This window comes from Elgaria multicarinata, chromosome 7, assembly GCF_023053635.1.
Source record: "Elgaria multicarinata webbii isolate HBS135686 ecotype San Diego chromosome 7, rElgMul1.1.pri, whole genome shotgun sequence".
Taxonomy (NCBI): domain Eukaryota; kingdom Metazoa; phylum Chordata; class Lepidosauria; order Squamata; family Anguidae; genus Elgaria; species Elgaria multicarinata.
In genome coordinates, this window is record NC_086177.1 from 28088172 (window position 1) to 28105686 (window position 17515).

Below are 17515 nucleotides of genomic sequence, written 5' to 3' on the forward strand. Positions count from 1 at the left end.
GTGTAAAGGGCCAATTTTAATCCTGCAAAGAATTTGGAAATAGAAGCCACAGTAAAACTGCAGGATAAAAAGCCTCTGTGTAGAGAAGAGCGTCCCATCAATTATTTTGCTTTAGGGCTTGAGTCCACCTGAGGCAACCCAACCAAATGTGTATCTAACTTGCTCTTAAAGAATGTCAGCAGTGAAGAGTCCACTACATCCCTAGGTACTGTCAGTTTCAGTTTTCTGGAGGGAGCGTGTGTCCTTGGGCAAGAGGCCTTCATTGGGCACTCATTCTTGGTTGGGCCTACCTCCTTGCCAATGTCACCATTTCCCCATTTGCTTGCATCACTGCCCAGAAGGAGAGGTGAAGGCAAATGGAGGATCCTCCTCCTCCTCCTCCTTTCCCTTTCCTCCTGCTCTTGCTTGCATGCTAGGGAGGACAGGTGGACATGCAGCAACAGCAAGGAGGAGAAACAGGGCCAATGGGCTCTGGCAATCAGCAGTGGGCCTCTTCATGGGGTGTGGGCCTTCGTGGATACCTGACAATACTGACCCTTGGTGCTCCACCTGTCTTCACCTATATGTTTAGGACCAAAGAACAAAATAACGTACTTTCACAGAAAAGCTGCCTTATTAAGTACTCTGCATTCACCTTATTTAAAGTTATTTTAAATAGGAATCCTCTGCTCCTCTTCCTTCTGATGAAGAAAGACAATAGGCACCTCCAGGAGCTAGGGTTCTGTAAGTCTCTCCTCCAGATGGAGGTGTTGGGCGGCTTCTTTGTCTTCCTTCCTTCCAAATATGGTCTTAAGAAATAACCGGCATGCAATACTTCTGAGGGGAAATAAAGCTCCAATCAGTAGGAGTGGAGTGGATGGAAGAGGATTTAATTTTGGTGTTCATTCTGACACGGAGGGAAAGTCAGAGCAAATCTCTGTCAGCTGATCATTTCTCCTTGCGAAATGAATCTTGAGCCTCTTTGACTCTGAGATATTATTAAGCAACTAAAGCAAATTCTTTTTCAAGACCCCGCCCCCCAAGAAGTATTCAGGAAGTAAAGCAGGATCAGCTATGAGTAAACGCTCACTCCAGTGGGGATGCGAGCTCCAGGCTCCAGATCTGCGAGGCAGGCACAAGCACAGGCACTTACGGCTTCCTGATGGTTGTGTGTTAACGGTAAAGTTACTGATGAAGAATATGTTAAGTATATGAAAAGAAATACTTGCTTAGTCATTAAATTGTGTGTGTATGGCTATTTCAGGGTTAAATAGAGAAAGACTATCTGTGAGCAATTACCTTGAGATAGAGGCTGTTCTGGGAACCTTGCCAAGATTCTAAGTTAGCCTCATCACAGCTGTATGTAATGTAGATAAGAATTGTGTAAGATGTGTATATAGTTTCTCACTTGTGTAAAATGGAACTGATCACTGCTTACTGATCACTGCTCTTGGATCACTGCTCTCTGTGTATGCCTCAGTGTGTTGATCTGAACTGATCTGAATTGAACTGCACAGAAGCCTGAAGGAAATAAACCAGCTCTGCTGTGTAAGACCTGCGTGATGTGTGTTTGTTTCTGAGCACAAACAGAGTTCCAGAAGGAGAAAAGTTCTGGCACAATAACCCAACAAAGGTTATGGGCCCAGTCCAGTCCAGGCAAGTCTACGCCAGCCTAACCCAGGCAGAAGAACCAGAATTTGGTGGGAACGGTGCAGTATCAGAACCAGAACCAGGAGTCTGCTAAAACAGAAAACTGTTGATGAAGGAAGACATCAAGCTAAAGCCAGTGCTGCAAAGTGAGGAAAAATCTCAGTCGGCTGACTCTGAGGAGGACTCTGAGCAGGAGGACGGTGAGATACCAATTCCTAAAGCAGAGGGAATGGCAGGAGCTAATATGTCTGGTTTGCATCAATTGTTGGAAAAGCTGAATGACTCTAACTATGCATTATGGTCTTACAAAATGCAAATGTATCTGATTCAGGCTGAACTGTGGTATGTAGTCACAGAGGATCCACCAGATAGAGCAGATCCACAGAATGCTAAATGGTTTAAGGACGATGCAAAAGCAATGGCAGTTATTGCATTAGCTGTGGAAGACTCTCAAATTTCCTTCATTCAGTTTTTGAATACATCAAAAGAGTGCTGGAATGCGCTACAAGCTGTATATCAAAGAGAAACAGCGGGCAGTAAAATAATTCTAACCCGGAAGCTGTATGGAATGAAGCTGAAACCAGGGGAGTCTATGTCAAACCATTTGAAAAGCATGAGAGAAATCTTCAATCAACTCAGGGCACGAGGGATGGAGTTTACAACTATACACCAAGTCTATGTGATTTTGTCAAGTCTTGATTCATCGTACGACGCGGTTGTCACCATGATGGAAAGTCAAGAGGAGAAAAATTTAACCCTCGAGTATGTAGCTGGAAAACTACTGGAAACCTATGAAAGAAGACAAGCTTCAAAACAACAGAGCCTTAAACTTCCTGTGGCTGAATTTCAACAAAGCCATAAATCTTCTGACGTGGTGGCTGCATTAAAGGCAAGGAAATGCTTTAACTGTGGTTCCACAGAACACTTAAGGCGGGATTGCAACAAGAAGAAGAAAAAGCAGTCGACAGCAAAGTGGAGAGAAGAAAACAACATGAATGAAGCTGAATCAACAAAGAAGTGTCTTCTAGCAAGAGTCAAAGAAACAATGAATCCTTGGTTTTTGGACTCTGGGGCTTCAATAAGTATGGCAAAAGACAAACTTTCATTTGTAACCTTGGAAACTTCTACTTCAAAGCAAAAGTGTGTTACCCTTGCAAATGGAACAAAAATCCAGATTTGTGGTGTGGGTAATGTATATTTTGATTGTCTGGGAGTTGAACTACAAAGTGTTTTATATGTACCAGAATTAGAAACAAACCTTCTAAGTGTGTTTCAGTTAACAGAAATGGGGTATGAGGTTTGTTTTACTGAAGAAAATTGTACTATAAAACAGGGAAACAAGGTGTGTGTGCAGGGAATAATGAAAGATTCTTTGTATGTGATTAATACTTGTACAGAAAATGAAGTTGTAGCCAGCAAAGTCACAACAAAAACAATAGCCAATTGCAAACCACACCAAGAGTGTATCCATTTAACTCATAAAAGGTTTGGTCATGCTAACTATAAAACAATTTCTAAGATTCCAGAATTGTGTGAAGGGGTGAAAATCAAACCATGTTCTAACTATGTAGAATGTAATGTATGCAGTGAAACCAAGTGTCATAAGTCAAACATTCCAAAACATAGTGAGAGAACAACAAAAAGAATTTTTGAATTAATTCATGCAGATCTTGCAGGTCCTTTTGAGACAAGTCAAGGAGGAAACAGATTTTTCTTGTCTATTGTTGATGATTACAGTAGATTTGGATTTGTGTATGTGTTAAAACAGAAGAGTGAAACTTTTGGAAAGTTTAAAGCCTTTGTTAAGTGGAGTAAAAATAGATTTAAAGAACCTATAGCTAATCTAAGAACGGACCGGGGAGGTGAATTTCTTAGCAACCAATTTAAAAAATTCCTCAGTGATGAGGGTATACAACAAGACCTTACTGCTCCATATTCACCATTTCAAAATGGAGTTGCAGAAAGGAAAAACAGAACCTTGCAGAACATGTTAAGAGCTCTATTGAAAGAGTCAGGATTGTCTAATCTGTTCTGGGCAGAAGCTTTGTCCACCTCAAATTATTTGTTAAACAGGCTTTACCACTCTGTACATGAAAAAACTCCATATGAAATGTTTTACAAAAGAAAACCTAGAGTGTCACATATAAGGGTTTTTGGAAGTAAATGTTTTGCTCATGTTCAGAAAGAAAACAGACCAGGAAAACTAGCTCAAAGAGGTTTGGAATGTAAACTGTTGGGATATGATACACAAACAAAAGGCTATCGTTTGTGGTCTCCATATCACAAAAGTGTAATTGTGAGCAGAGATGTAGTTTTTCATGAACAAATGCAGGAAACAAAACAGTATGTAAGTTTGCCTGTAGAACAGAAAGCTGTAGAAACAGAAGAAATTCCTGAACAATCTCAGCAAGAGAGGGAGGGGGAAGAAACTGTAGAGGAGGAAACTATGCCTGTAACTATGCCAAGACGATCAGAAAGGGAACGCAAAGCTCCAATTCGTTACTCAGATGAATACCAAAGCAAACAGGTTTCTCATAGAGCTTTACTAATAGCCTATGAACCTACTTCATTTGAGGAAATTCAGGAAATGGAACCTACAGAAGCTCAGGGCTGGCATGAAGCAATGTCAGAGGAAATCAGAGCAATGGAAAAAAATGAAACGTGGGAGCTAGTACCTTTACCTGAAGGTCGTAAAGCCATTAACAGTAAATGGGTATTCAAAGTAAAACAAAATGAGGAAGGACAGGTGGAAAGTTCAATGGTAAAACACAAAGAGATGCTTTTAAAGCTGGGTCTCAGATTGTAACACAATTTAAACAACATGCGCAAGAGGAGGACTGTTAAGTATATGAAAAGAAATACTTGCTTAGTCATTAAATTGTGTGTGTATGGCTATTTCAGGGTTAAATAGAGAAAGACTATCTGTGAGCAATTACCTTGAGATAGAGGCTGTTCTGGGAACCTTGCCAAGATTCTAAGTTAGCCTCATCACAGCTGTATGTAATGTAGATAAGAATTGTGTAAGATGTGTATATAGTTTCTCACTTGTGTAAAATGGAACTGATCACTGCTTACTGATCACTGCTCTTGGATCACTGCTCTCTGTGTATGCCTCAGTGTGTTGATCTGAACTGATCTGAATTGAACTGCACAGAAGCCTGAAGGAAATAAACCAGCTCTGCTGTGTAAGACCTGCGTGATGTGTGTTTGTTTCTGAGCACAAACAGAGTTCCAGAAGGAGAAAAGTTCTGGCACAATAACCCAACAGAATACACTGAAACAGCAATTCCTTGCAATTCCAAAATTTGTCGTTCCTAGCTTTAAAAACCATCACTTGAAGACCCACCGACGGTCCTCTCCCAATGACAATCAATTGGGTGTGTGTGTAATAATGGCACAATATGTCAAGTAACAAGATGCTTCAGAGGTTACATGAAACAGTATTTCCAGCTGTTGTCCCATCGGGGAGCCTTCCAGATGCAGCCGTTGGCTTTGGGGATATGAGCTATTACTGGCCTGAATCTCGTGTCGCTTCTTGCTCCAGAAGTACCGTGTTGAATCACTACATCCCAAAGGCGATACTGGCTGGAAATGGTCCTCATCTCATCCATGCTACATTTCAGGATTCCCCCTTCCATAGGCAAAGTTGAAAAAATCTAACTGCAACATTCCACTGCTGCAAGCAGCCCGTTCATTGACTTCCCTAAGAAGGAAACACACGTGTCTCTGTGCTTGTTCTTCAGTCTATTGTAACAAAATAGTCTGTCGAATGACACGTTGCTAGAAAACTGAAGATCTTTGGAGACTCCTTAAACTTCATTACAACAACATTACGGCATACGTGCGTATAGCTTGCAGAATTTCAGGAAAATAGCAGGTTAAATGTAAAATATCTTTAATAAATAACTCTTCTCCGGCAATGTAGAAAATAAATGAATATTCCCTTTGGCAGTAATAGCTGATTTAATATTTAGACAGAAAGATACTTGGCTCATAAAATAATAGCATTATGCTACAGGAAAAACAAACAAATATTATTTTCTTCTCTCCCTTCCCTGCTCTTTTCAGTTCCTTTAAAAAGGGCTTTTCATCAGCTCATCGTAAATTGGTTGAAGTCACTTATGGCCCAGATAAGCACCAAGGGTGATGCAGGCGCCCACAACAGCCAGACTCAGGATTGTCTTCAGAGGCAGCCATGAGAAATCGAACAAAGGCCTCATGTTGTTACTGTACAGCTCCACAAAGGCATCCTGGGGGGAAAAAAAGAGGGAAGGAAGAAAGAAGATGAGAATCTTAGAACACAAATGGCTGCAAACATTAATAAATGAAGTTGCTCCTCACAAGCTGAACATTAAAACTAAACTGGAAGTGGAAGTTGAGAACAAAATATTTTGGCATAATTCCTTCCTTCCAGGGAAGAGCTCTGTGTTTGGGCTTCTGTGTGGGAGGGGGAGACTCCCCAGGAATTTTGCAGAAGACCCACTTCCCCTGCCAGTCAACTGAATGTGCTGCCAGTGGAGTAGCCCATTGTCAGGCAAAATTCTGGGCAACAAGGCTGGGATGATTCCAGCAGGAAGTGAGATAACATGGAGATTCTCCCAAATCAGCTTTCCTCACTCAAAAGGTGTTAGACTGCAACTGCCAGCATCCCCCAACCCCAGGTTGGGGAAGGCTGTACTACTGCTACCCTATTTACCCCTCCAGCACTCAGTCACAGTATGTGAAGGTCCTATATAGCATGTATTCAATTATTGCTCCCTTAGGCCGTTGCTAGACCAGGCTATATCCAGATGACGCACAGGGGATCCCAGGCTCAGGGAGGGATCAACCTTCCCTGGCCCCGGGATATAGCCTACACCTTTCAGTTCGATTTTTCCCACGGTCTCGGGCTGAGCCTGAGACTACGAGCGTGTAGCCCGTTCCGCGGCTTTTCCTGGCTCCACGCAATTATCAGGGGCAAGGTGGGGGGAGCGGGGAAATCAAATTAATTTTTTTTAAAAAAAAACTTACCTGAGCGCACGAGCATTCATGTACATCGCCCCTTTAAAATTGAAAATAATAATAATGGCGGACGCAACAGGTCTTTCCTTCAGTTCATCACATCTGACATCTAGACTAGGGCGACAGCCCGCGATAGTTACATCGCGGGCTCTCCCCTCCTCTGTCGCGGATTTTATGGTAGGTCTAGCAAAGGCCTTAATCATGGTTTTTGGCACTCCTTTGCTTCTCCAAACTAATGAGCTGGATCTACTTTTGGTTTCATCACAGAATAGAGATCCAAGCTCTACACAAAGAGCGTTCCCACTACATCACCTCTAAGTGGAGCTGTGCTATAGTGGAACAGTGCAAATACACAGGTAGAAACAGGGCTTTTAGAAATAATACTAAATTTTCCCCATTCTAAAAAAACCCGGGAAGGTGCTCTGAAAAAATAGAAACAAACCCTGGGGTATCATGACATTATCTAAAGAACCTGTAAACAACCATGAGTAAGGAATCACAAGCACACAATAAATGACTCATGTAGAAAAATTCAGTATTTCTGGAGTTGCTCCTGCTACCAAATTATTTTAGTTGCCTGGCCAGCAATGTCTTTCCCAAACCAGATTTTTTTTAATTTATATTATTTATTTGATTTCTATAGCCAAAGCACTCTGGGCAATTCACAAAAATTACCAACCACGAATACAAATGCAAGATAATAAAGACATAATATAAAACCTTCAACATACAATATTTAAAACAATTTAAACAGTTAAAACAGTTACAATAAGATATGGGACCTGATAAAACCAACATACATGCCCCATCACATGCTGTCAAATGCCTGGGAATAAAAGACAGTTTTAAGATGGCATCGAAAAGATGACACTGCTGGTGTCAGTCAGACCTCAGTGTGGAGAGCATGCCATAATTTGGGGGGCCACCACTGAGAAAGCCCTTTTTCTTATCACCACCTTCTGAGCCTTCATCAGAGGAAGGCAACTGCAATGCTCAGATAGGTTCATGTCAGGAGAGGTGCATGGTCAGATATTATGGTCCCGAACCATGTAAGGCTTTATACGTTAAAGCCAGCACTTTGAATTGAGGTCAGAAACGTACAGGCAGCCAATGCAGGTGGGCCAGAATTGGTGCTACATGCTTAGACCTTCTGGTCCCTGTTATTATCCTGGCTGCAGCACTGTGCAGCACATTCTGAACAGTCTTGAAGTGCAGCCCCACATAGAGCACATTGCAATACTCTAATGTGGAGGTTACCAGAGCATAGACTACTGAAACCAGGTTATTCCTGTCCAGATAGGGGCACAGCGGGGCCGCAAGCCAAATCTAGTAGAAAGCACTCTGTTCCACGGAGGCCACCTGAGCCTCAAGTGACAAAGATGGTACTAGGAGAATCCCCAAGCAACTAACTGAGCTGCCAAGACAGGCATTTTCTCCATTCAGTGTGCATGTCAAAACACCAGACTGAAGCCAGTAACTCAGCCCACCACCATGCGAGTTCCAATTTAGCTTCCTGCTTTCTCTCTTGCTGCTGAGGCAAGCGGAGGAGCCTTGGGAATGACTGTGGCAGGAGCTCGGAGCCTTCCTAGTAAGGTGATAAAGGCAGAGGATGATGGTGTCTTGGGGATTTTCCCACCTTCACTTCAGTTGTACTGACCCCCTCCCCACATGCTTCCCTTCCCCACTGCTAGAGAGAAGATACACTAGTAATTTCCAGTGATGAAGGGTACCTCCAAAACATGAGGGGTGCTACAAGTCCCACCCACTCTGCCAAGCCACGTTCATAAACAAAACCTGGTGGGTTAAGAGCGATGTGCCAGAGCCTGGTGGTGCCATGGGCACATAGTTATAGATAATAATCAACTATCTGATTCCAGATCCAGGAATACTTCTCATTGACACATTTAACAACTGACACAAGATGGCGCATCAAGCTTCTTACACTGTACAACTCAAATCCTGTGGAGCTGGATTCTTAAAAGAGACACACGTGCACAGAGAAACAGAGATAACTTCCACAATTTCTCTCTACAACAAGCAAACAAACAAAAATAGCCTGACTGATATCCTGTTTGTCACCTTTTAAGACACACAAATAGGAAGAATGAACTATTCTGGACCTAAAGATTGTTTTTAATACAAAATATATGTGCTGGCCTTAGTCTGGTATGTTCAATCCCATTTAAATCAGAATTAAAGTATACTTAAGACTGCTGAAATGAATGGACTCAAAAATACTTAACTTTGGGCTGGATTGTGGCCTCTGTGTGCAGCTTCTCCACAGTGATACCCATAGATTAAAAATTTCCACAAATGGCAAACGTAAAACACACAAATGGAGGGTTTGGGGTAGTTTTTTTTAGCTTACAGACAGAAGGGAACTAATAGGATAAGTGACGTTTTGGAACTTGGAGGGGAACAGGTAAGTCAAGTAATTAATGATAAAAACATTAATACAACAAAGAAGGACAGCTATTAAATCTATGAGCAAGCAAATGCGTTTCTAAAATTACCCTTTGTTTTACCTACTGTTTCCAGGCTGCAACCCCGAGAAGGTTGCCGTGCCTTTCGAGGCATAGTTTCTTGTTGTACTTGGTTTACACAAGCGACATGTTCGATGTGAAGATCAAGGAGAGAGAGGCCAGCTAAAGAGATGGCAAAGTTTGTCTAACCCATGCCATTGCCCGCACAAACGTATTGGCAAACCACTGCACAGGTCAAGATTCAATTGGGCCAAAAGCAGACTCTGGTCTCCCTTTGGTCCAGGCCCTCCTATTCAACCATCACTCAATTGTGGCAGGGGAGAGGGGTGGAGCATGTGCTTCCCACTTGCGAGGAGATGGGTTTTTAGAAGAATAAGGGCCCTGGTGGCTCATATGGTCTCCCTGGCCACTAACTGCTGCCAAAATGAGAGCCAGTGTGGTGTAGTGGCTAAGGTGTTGGACTGAGAGTTGGGAGATCGGGGTTCTAGTCCCCACGCGGCTATGGAAACCCACTGGGTGACTTTGGGCCATTCACGGAGTCTCAGCCCAACCCACCTCACAGGGTTGTTGTTGTTGTGAGGATAAAGTGGAGAGGAGGAGGATTATGTATGCCGCCTTGGGTTCACTGGAGGAAAAAAAGGAGGGATGTAAATGCAATAATAAATTAAATAAATAAAATAAAATGGAGGACAAACAAGGGCCTTGTTTGTGACAGGGCCTGCCCTACCGTCAGGCAGAGTGAGGTGGCCACCTCAGGCAGCTGCTTTAGAGTGTCGTCAAAGGGAAGCAAATGTTTAGTTATTTAATGTATAATGCCTGCAAGAGGGCGAGGTGCTTGTGAGATTTTCTGCCTCAGGTGCCAAAATGATTTGGCTGGCCTTGGGTATTAGACACCTTTACTTGAGGAGGGCAAAATGACTTGGGGCTGCCTGTGGTGTGACATGGGAAAATCTTGTAGCACTGGCCCCACAACTACCTCCATCTACAATGTTAAAGTGCAGGGGACCTAGGAGCTATCACAGATCAGTCACCAGAGAACTTTTACATCACCTCAAACACAGGTCTTTCAGAGGAGCCTATTCACTTATTTATGGGTACGTTACCATTGCTTTCCCAAGTCAAGGTGCTGGCTTTGATCACAGAACCCTAAATGGCCTGGGTACTGGATATGTCCCATTTCCTTTTCCTAGATGTGCCTTCCCAAAATCTAAGGTCAGCTGAAGAGCCCCTGCTACATGTCTCTATGTCTTGAGATGTATGAACAGGGCATCAATGAACTGGCCCAAAGCAAGTCCTATCAAGACTGGCTTGGCTAAAGAAACTCCCACAAATTTGAAAATGAGAGCCTTAATCTTTGTTGCTTGGTAGTAAAAATGAAGTTACTTCACTACACTATTTGGCTAACAGATGCCTCATACCCCCTCAGGTTTGAAGAATAGATACTGGTGCCATAATGTACAATGTGAACTCCGAGCAAATTTTTCAGAACCCTGCTGCTTTTGCTAAAGGCTTTCCCCCATGATGTTTTCAGTCAGAGCTTTGCTTTGGGCAGAAAGTAGAAGAGCTTGATTAAAAAGACAAAGCAGGATAGCTAATGGCAAAACCCAGGTACAAAGAGATTGCAATGCTAATCAAGGGAATTTAAAAATGCAGAGGAAATACAAGTCGTAGAAAGCATAGATGCTCATGTTTAGCGCATGGGTTCTTACAATGACGGAAGTCAACAAGAAGATGAAGTCATTAGAATAGCAGATCTTTAATTTCTGATTTGCTTGTTCCCACTGTTATTAATCTCACAGGTAGTGGAGGCTGTTTGTGCTTCGAAGGAGTGCAAACCAAGGCTGGGCTGTAATGACTTTAAGACAACGTTAATGCTCTGAATTATGGTGAAGTATAAGAAACATCAGCAGAAAATGCACAGCGGGAAATCCCCGCTCTCACTGACAACAATAACATCAGCGTCTACCTTATGGCGACTGCTCCATATATTCTAAGTAACTGTTTTATGGGTCCTCTCTTTCCTCTCTGCTGCTTTCTCAAACATCCTGATTAGACTTATTTCCGAAGCTTGTTTGAACAGCCTGTCCCTATTTGTTTAAGTTTGAAACCCAATTTAAACAAACACCCAGACCTATTTTATGCACTAAACTGACAGAGAGCCAGAGGCGGGGAGGGGGGAGGGGAGGAGAACCCACAGAAAGCTCAACATGTAAAGTCAAGTGAATGCTAATCTGTAGGTGTCTCAAGACGACGAGCCCTTGGGAGGGCTGAGCTGAGGCTGGAAGGATTTGGGGGGAAAGACCAACCAGTTATACCTGAAGTCCCCCTCTTCCATCCCTTGTCAGAGGTGGAAGGGGAGGAGATGATCAGACACAAACCATTGCTGATGTCCGATCTTAATCATATCAAAACATATAGGTTCTACGTCTATGCCTACACATGTATGAGCCTGACCAAACATTAAGATAAGTGTATGATGCTGTAGTTTCTGGCCCTTCAGCATGAGCCATTAAGCTGGCCAGTACTAGGGATAAGGCTTTCTCAGTGGTGGCCCCAAACCTTTGCAACTCCCTTCGAGGGAGATACAAATGATATAATCACTTCTGGCTTTAAGCCAGGGAAACACATTTACACCAGTCTGCAACTGGTGCTTAAAAGTCATCGGATGCTGATGCTACTCCTGCGTGTGCGTTTAATTGTAATTTGTATGTTCCTGTTTTTGTATTATTGTAAGCTACCTGGTGAGGGCAGTGTGTGCTGAAAGACAGGTAAAAAAAACCCCTTTAGATGAACAAAGTTGCTTTATACCAAGAGATATACCAACACAGTACTCTTTATACTAAGAGATATACCAAGGCCAGATCTACACGTCGTTGTGAAGTCGCTTCCGTGTGCGGGTTTTTAAGATGCACCTAAATGAAGCGCGTCTTTCTTTGCTGTCTCTGGCACTTTTTCTTTCGTTTCCTTTCGTTGGAGTGGTTCACACTCCTCTAAATTGCTGTCCCTTCCGGATACTTGTGGTGGGGGTGGGGGGACCGGCATTGTTGAGCTGAAAGCCAGCTCAGCACATCCCTGAGCATCAGAGTAACTGACTCTGTTCTCCCTTGCTCCCCCCCCCCATTTTTTTAAATCCGTCTCAGGGAGTTTAGGATTGGGCTATACATATATTTAGGACTGAAATGGAATTTCGCTTGAAGTAGGGGCGGGTGGGTAGAGCCATTGAAACACACAAGTTTCAGGATTGCTACTGTGCAATCCTGTGCGTGCCTTCTCTAAAGTAAGTCCCATTGAACTCAATGGGCTTTACTCCCAGGAAAGTGTCTATAGGATTGCAGTCCTTATAACTGGAAGAATAACATCGAGGCAATCAAGCTTAGAAACTAGGACTCTTTTATTGCTGGAGAGATTGATTGCTGAAATCAATGGGACCGAGGGCGGCAGGCTTTAGAAGAACACCTCCAGAAAATAGGGGGGACCCTCAAGAGTTCCAGCGCCTCCTCAGTGTCGTTTCCTCAAATCCCGGAAATGTCTCCGTGTGTGTGTCCTTTGTCTCTCCCCCTCCCTCCCTCCCTGCTATAATTAGCCCCGTCCCCAAACACAGAGCCAGCTTGGTTTGGTTACAGCTGGGGTAGCCCCTCTCTCCTCCCCATAGGCCTGGGGGGTTGCACGGATTAGCCCGCTGGGTCGACCTGATATAAACGCGATTGGGGGGGGGAGGAAAGCAGGTGTTGGAAGGTTAAGGTTGCTTCTCATAGCTTGTGTCCTTAGTTGAAAGTTACCCAGCGGTGATAATGATTGACCAAACTGAGGCGCAGGGAAAGAGCCTGGCTGGGATCGGAAGTGGAAAGGCAACAAAAAATCTGGGTGGAGCGGGGCAGTGAGGAAACAGCGAAGAAATGTCACACACGTTGGAGGAAGGAAGGCATTAAATTCACTTAAGACGGAGTAAATAACAGCGCTCAAAAGCCGGGAAACTGCGATTTGAAAGTAAGGCTGTGTGTCTCGAGAAGCTTTCAGGCGCACTCGAGGCGCATGGAAGCGACTTCACAACGACGTGCAGATTGTCCCCAGCACAGTACTCTCTAGCTTGACTGGCATTGGCTCTCTAGGACCACCAGGTTTTTGAGTCTTCCACCTGAGATCTTTTAAATGAAGATGCCAGAGTTTCAAACCTGGATGTTCTGCACGGAGAGTAAGTGCTCCACATCTGAGCAACGGCCTTTCCCCACTGTGACAATTGATTATACCCCGCAATTGATTATATTGTATATGTCTAGATTAGTATGTCTGGTAAGTATGGAGTGTTAGAACTGAGTGGGTGTGGTTTATGATGTCATAGGTGGGGGGAGGAGTATATAAGGAGAGTGTTGGGAGTTTGTGAGGTAGTTATGAGTGAGTGTGAAAGAGTTGTTTATTTGTAGAGTAAGAAGACTTTGGATTCTAGGGATTTAGGATTGGTGTGAGGAGAGAGAGGTGGTTAGTGTGTGGAGAGTTTAGATTAGGCAGGATTGGAAGTATTATAGTTTTATTTAAAGCTTTTAAATAACAAAAAACTTATTATTATTTTGTTAGCTACCAAATACCACATGTCAGCTTGGCATTATTTACCTGTCTTACAGTTATTAAACACCCACACCAGATTATACCCACAGTATATTTAGAGAGATCTTGAATTAAACCTGTTTCTCTCATAGCTAGGGGAAAGGTTTTAATTAACCTTCCCTCAGGTTTTCCAGAGGTGGTGCTTGGCCTGAGAAGGGTTTATGCAACGGGCCTAGTGAAGTCGCACTCACCATTTTGATTAATGCTACATGTGTGTTGGTTTAGGGCAAGTGCACCTGACTAGTCTGTGAGAGAGAAGTGCAGCACCATCCAATGGAAGTTCCAAGGAATCCAACTGGGGCTTATCCACAAGCAAGGACTGCAGCCCCTCACAGATATACCGTAAAAGATTTGCACAACTAACTGTATCATCTGGACTTCCCCAAACCAACACCTTCCAGAAGTGCTGAACTACAAATCCCACCATTCCCAGTCAGCATGGCCACTGGGTTGGATCATTCACTGAAGGGCTGTATCTACTGTTGCAAGATTATTTATATCCTAAATATAATTACTTGGAAGTAAAGGCCCATTTAAATGTGATACATGTGCTACTTCTAAAAACGTTCTTCTCCCTGGAGGAATTCCCACCATCCCCAACTTGTCGAGGATGATGGCATGTGAAGTCCAAGACATCTGGAGAGCACCAGGTTGGGGAGGGCTGGGGCAGTGCATGTTCTCAGCGTGCAGTTCAACCCTTGGCATCTCTGGCTGAAAAGACCCCAGGTAATGGGGGCCTAGAAGGCTGCTGCCACCGGACCAGCACTCCAGTGAACCAATGGAAGCTTCATTCTCATGATTTGTCCAATTGGCTGAAATGCAGCTCCCACTCTGCAAAGACCCAACACTTCCTATTGGTTGTAGCTCAATGGGATGCTATTGATCTGCGCTGCATATAAAACAGGGTGGAGAAACTGGTTTGCACGATGCTGCATTTTGCATTTATGAGTGAGTGGGTGGTGGACAGAGTGTACACCCAGAGGAAGTCGACTTCCTCTCTCTCTCTCTCCTTTTCTACCTGAATCAAGCAGCTGTTGAGGAAGTGATTTTATTTCCCTCATTATCACTGGTCCAACAGGATATCCTCTTCAGCCACACTGTGCTGAATGAAGAGCTGGCGAGCCTTCCAAGGCTTGGTGGAGCACAACCGCCCTGCCTTGCTGCTCTTTCGTGCTGCCCCATCCATGACTCACGAGTAAATAATGCAAACGCCAGCTTCTGAAGAAATTCACGTGAGGCTGGGTGACATCTCTTCAGCTCCCGTTAATCAGACAGAACAAGAAAAGTGTGACATCATGCAAGTCCTGTGCATTAGTATGTGCTTAGCCTATGTGTGAGAAGCAAAAAACAAACAAAAAAACCCCAAAAATCTCCCCACTACCTCATAATTTCATATGGTAGAAGCCTAATTGCACAGATCTCTGTTGGTTGTCTTATTGTGGTCGTATCTACGTATCTGTGCATTTTATGCTGATGGCTTTTGGGTTGCTTTATTTATTTATACAGAGTGGCACTTTTTTGCAATACTTTCTAAGCCACACTTTGTAAGCTCTGTGGCCTGGGAAGCAGTGTATCACAGACTTCCTCAGCCACATGGCCGATGGGCATGAATGCTGGGAGTTGTAGCCCAAATCAGGTCCATCTACTCCAGCATGGTCCACTTTGGGTGTCTTCAGAGGGGGCATTTTCTCCTACGATTTACTGCTGCTTCCTTTCTGGAATCTTTTCGGGATTTAAACGGGGTCTTTATAAAGCCAGTTTTTCTTTTGATGCATAACGTTATATGCCATTTACAAGGGTGGGTGGAGCCTGGCAGGATGTTATCGGTTGTCCACCCCTCTGGCGTAGCCCCTCCCCTCTCCTGATGTGAAATGAAACACTCCTTCACAAGTTCAAAAGCCCACGTCATTGGAGATCCGCCACCACCCTATGCAAGTCCGTATTGTCCCTGTAAAAGCAACAGTAACACTTTTCTTGTTTGTGTATACAGTGGGAGAGGGAACTGTGGGGAAGGGGATTACGCTTCTCTCCTGTGCGTGTGCACGGGAATTGAATAGAAAGACTAAAAGTTTTCCAACCAGGACATGCACAGCAGCCCCCATCCCATTGTTAAGTGCTGATTCTGCGCAAGTTCAGAAGTCCGCGTCTTCAGAGGTCCACCTCCCCCAACCCCACATGCAAATCGGTATTGTCCCTGTAAAAGCAACAGTAACACTTTTCTCATTTGAGTTTACACTGGGAGAGGGGATTGCATGTGTTCACGTCCCTTGCAACAACTGGAGATGTCGGAGGACTGAACCAAGGACTTTCTGCATGCAAACCATGTGCTCTACCATTGAGCCACAGCTTCTACATTTTAGAAGTAAAAAATCAATAATATAAGCAAGTGCCCCCATGCTCTGCCCTGGAGGAATAATTGAGTTCAGAGATGATACTGCAAGGAGTGGCAGGAAAAAGCCAGCTCAGCAGTCTGTTGCTTTATTAAATCAAAACCGTGTTAAAATGTAGTCCCAAAAATGACACACACGTACTTCAGGAACAATGCTGCTTTTAAAAAGAACTTACGTGGTATGTAGTTCTCTGTGTGTTTAATGCAAATAACAGCCTCAGCTTGCATGTAAATTAGGACAGGTCTGTCCAACAATGGCCTGTTGTTGGGTTATTTGAGGGTTGCTTCCCTCGCAAACAAGCCCGGCTGCCCAGGTTTGGACTACAGAACAAGCCACGTCTGGGTGGGTAATTAGGCCCACACTGACACTTAAGCAAAGTACCGCAGCTTAAAGATTGTATGTATGTATACATATATGTCCCTTTATCTTTATTGGATTTCTAAAAGATTAGTTCTTATTTCAAATTGTTGCAGATCCACATAATAGAACACATCTTCTTTATATCAGCTTTATAGCTCAGATTTTGAACTAGTAGTCCAACAGTTCACATACGCTGGTGTGATAAAGATGAGAGAACAGGGCCTGTTTTTGTTCTATTGGACATTGCCAAGACATCAAAGCAAGAAAACAGTTTCTAGATTCTATTTTCTACTGCATTTTGATACAATATATATCTTCTTTAAAATGAAATATTCATCTAGGCATTGGGAAAGTCATATATTTAGTTGATCTAAGGACTCAGAACAAAAAGCCTTCCTGGGTAGGGCGACCATATGGAAAGGAGGACAGGGCTCCTGTAACTTTAACAGTTGTATAGAAAAGGGAATTTCAGCAGGTGTTATTTGTATGCATGCAGCACCTGGTGAAATCCCCTCTTCATCACAACAGTTAAAGCTGCAGGAGCCTTGTCCTCCTTTCCATATGGTCACCCTAGGGTTGCAACATGTAAATCATTTTATTCACAAGCAAAAAGGCCAACATACGTAGCTGTATCTCCTTCACCATTACCTCTCCTTCTGTCTAGTGCATTATGAACCAAGAGCTCTGGGTTCCATACCTGCTCTGTGTTGTTGTTTTAAGTGAAATCTCCAAATGTCATCTCAGCCATGGTCTCACATGGTCTTTCAGCCTCCCTTGTCCACAAGATAGGCACAATGATGGCAGCCTACTTTTCAAGGAAGTTTTAAGGATTTCCAAGACATTGTCTGAGAACACACTGAAAGAGCTACATAAACAAGCAATATTATTTTGATGTTCTCTCTTCCCTTTCCTTCAGCAGCTCCAGGTTGTTTGGGAGCTATTCAACATACCAATGAGGTGGAAGCTGAAAATGTAGGGGAGGCTTGTGAGACTGAGGAACATCTGTGGTTATGTTACAAGACGGAAGTCCTGGTGCTGTTGTTCCTTGGG

General features: G+C 43.5%; 1 protein-coding gene across 2 annotated transcripts in view; it reads right to left on the reverse strand.

The window, feature by feature from the left end:
* BCL2 (BCL2 apoptosis regulator) overlaps positions 1–17515 on the reverse strand; it is a 480191-nt gene that overhangs the window by 321940 nt on the left and 140736 nt on the right. The window contains exon 3 of one of the 2 annotated variants that reach the window (XM_063130278.1): positions 4902–5879. The exons of the other annotated variant lie outside the window; for it this stretch is intronic. Within the exon in view, the coding sequence (XP_062986348.1) occupies positions 5745–5879 (135 nt within the window). The 3' untranslated portion in view covers positions 4902–5744. Of the gene's footprint in view, positions 1–4901; positions 5880–17515 lie in introns of those variants that run through there. 2 annotated transcript variants of the gene reach the window in all.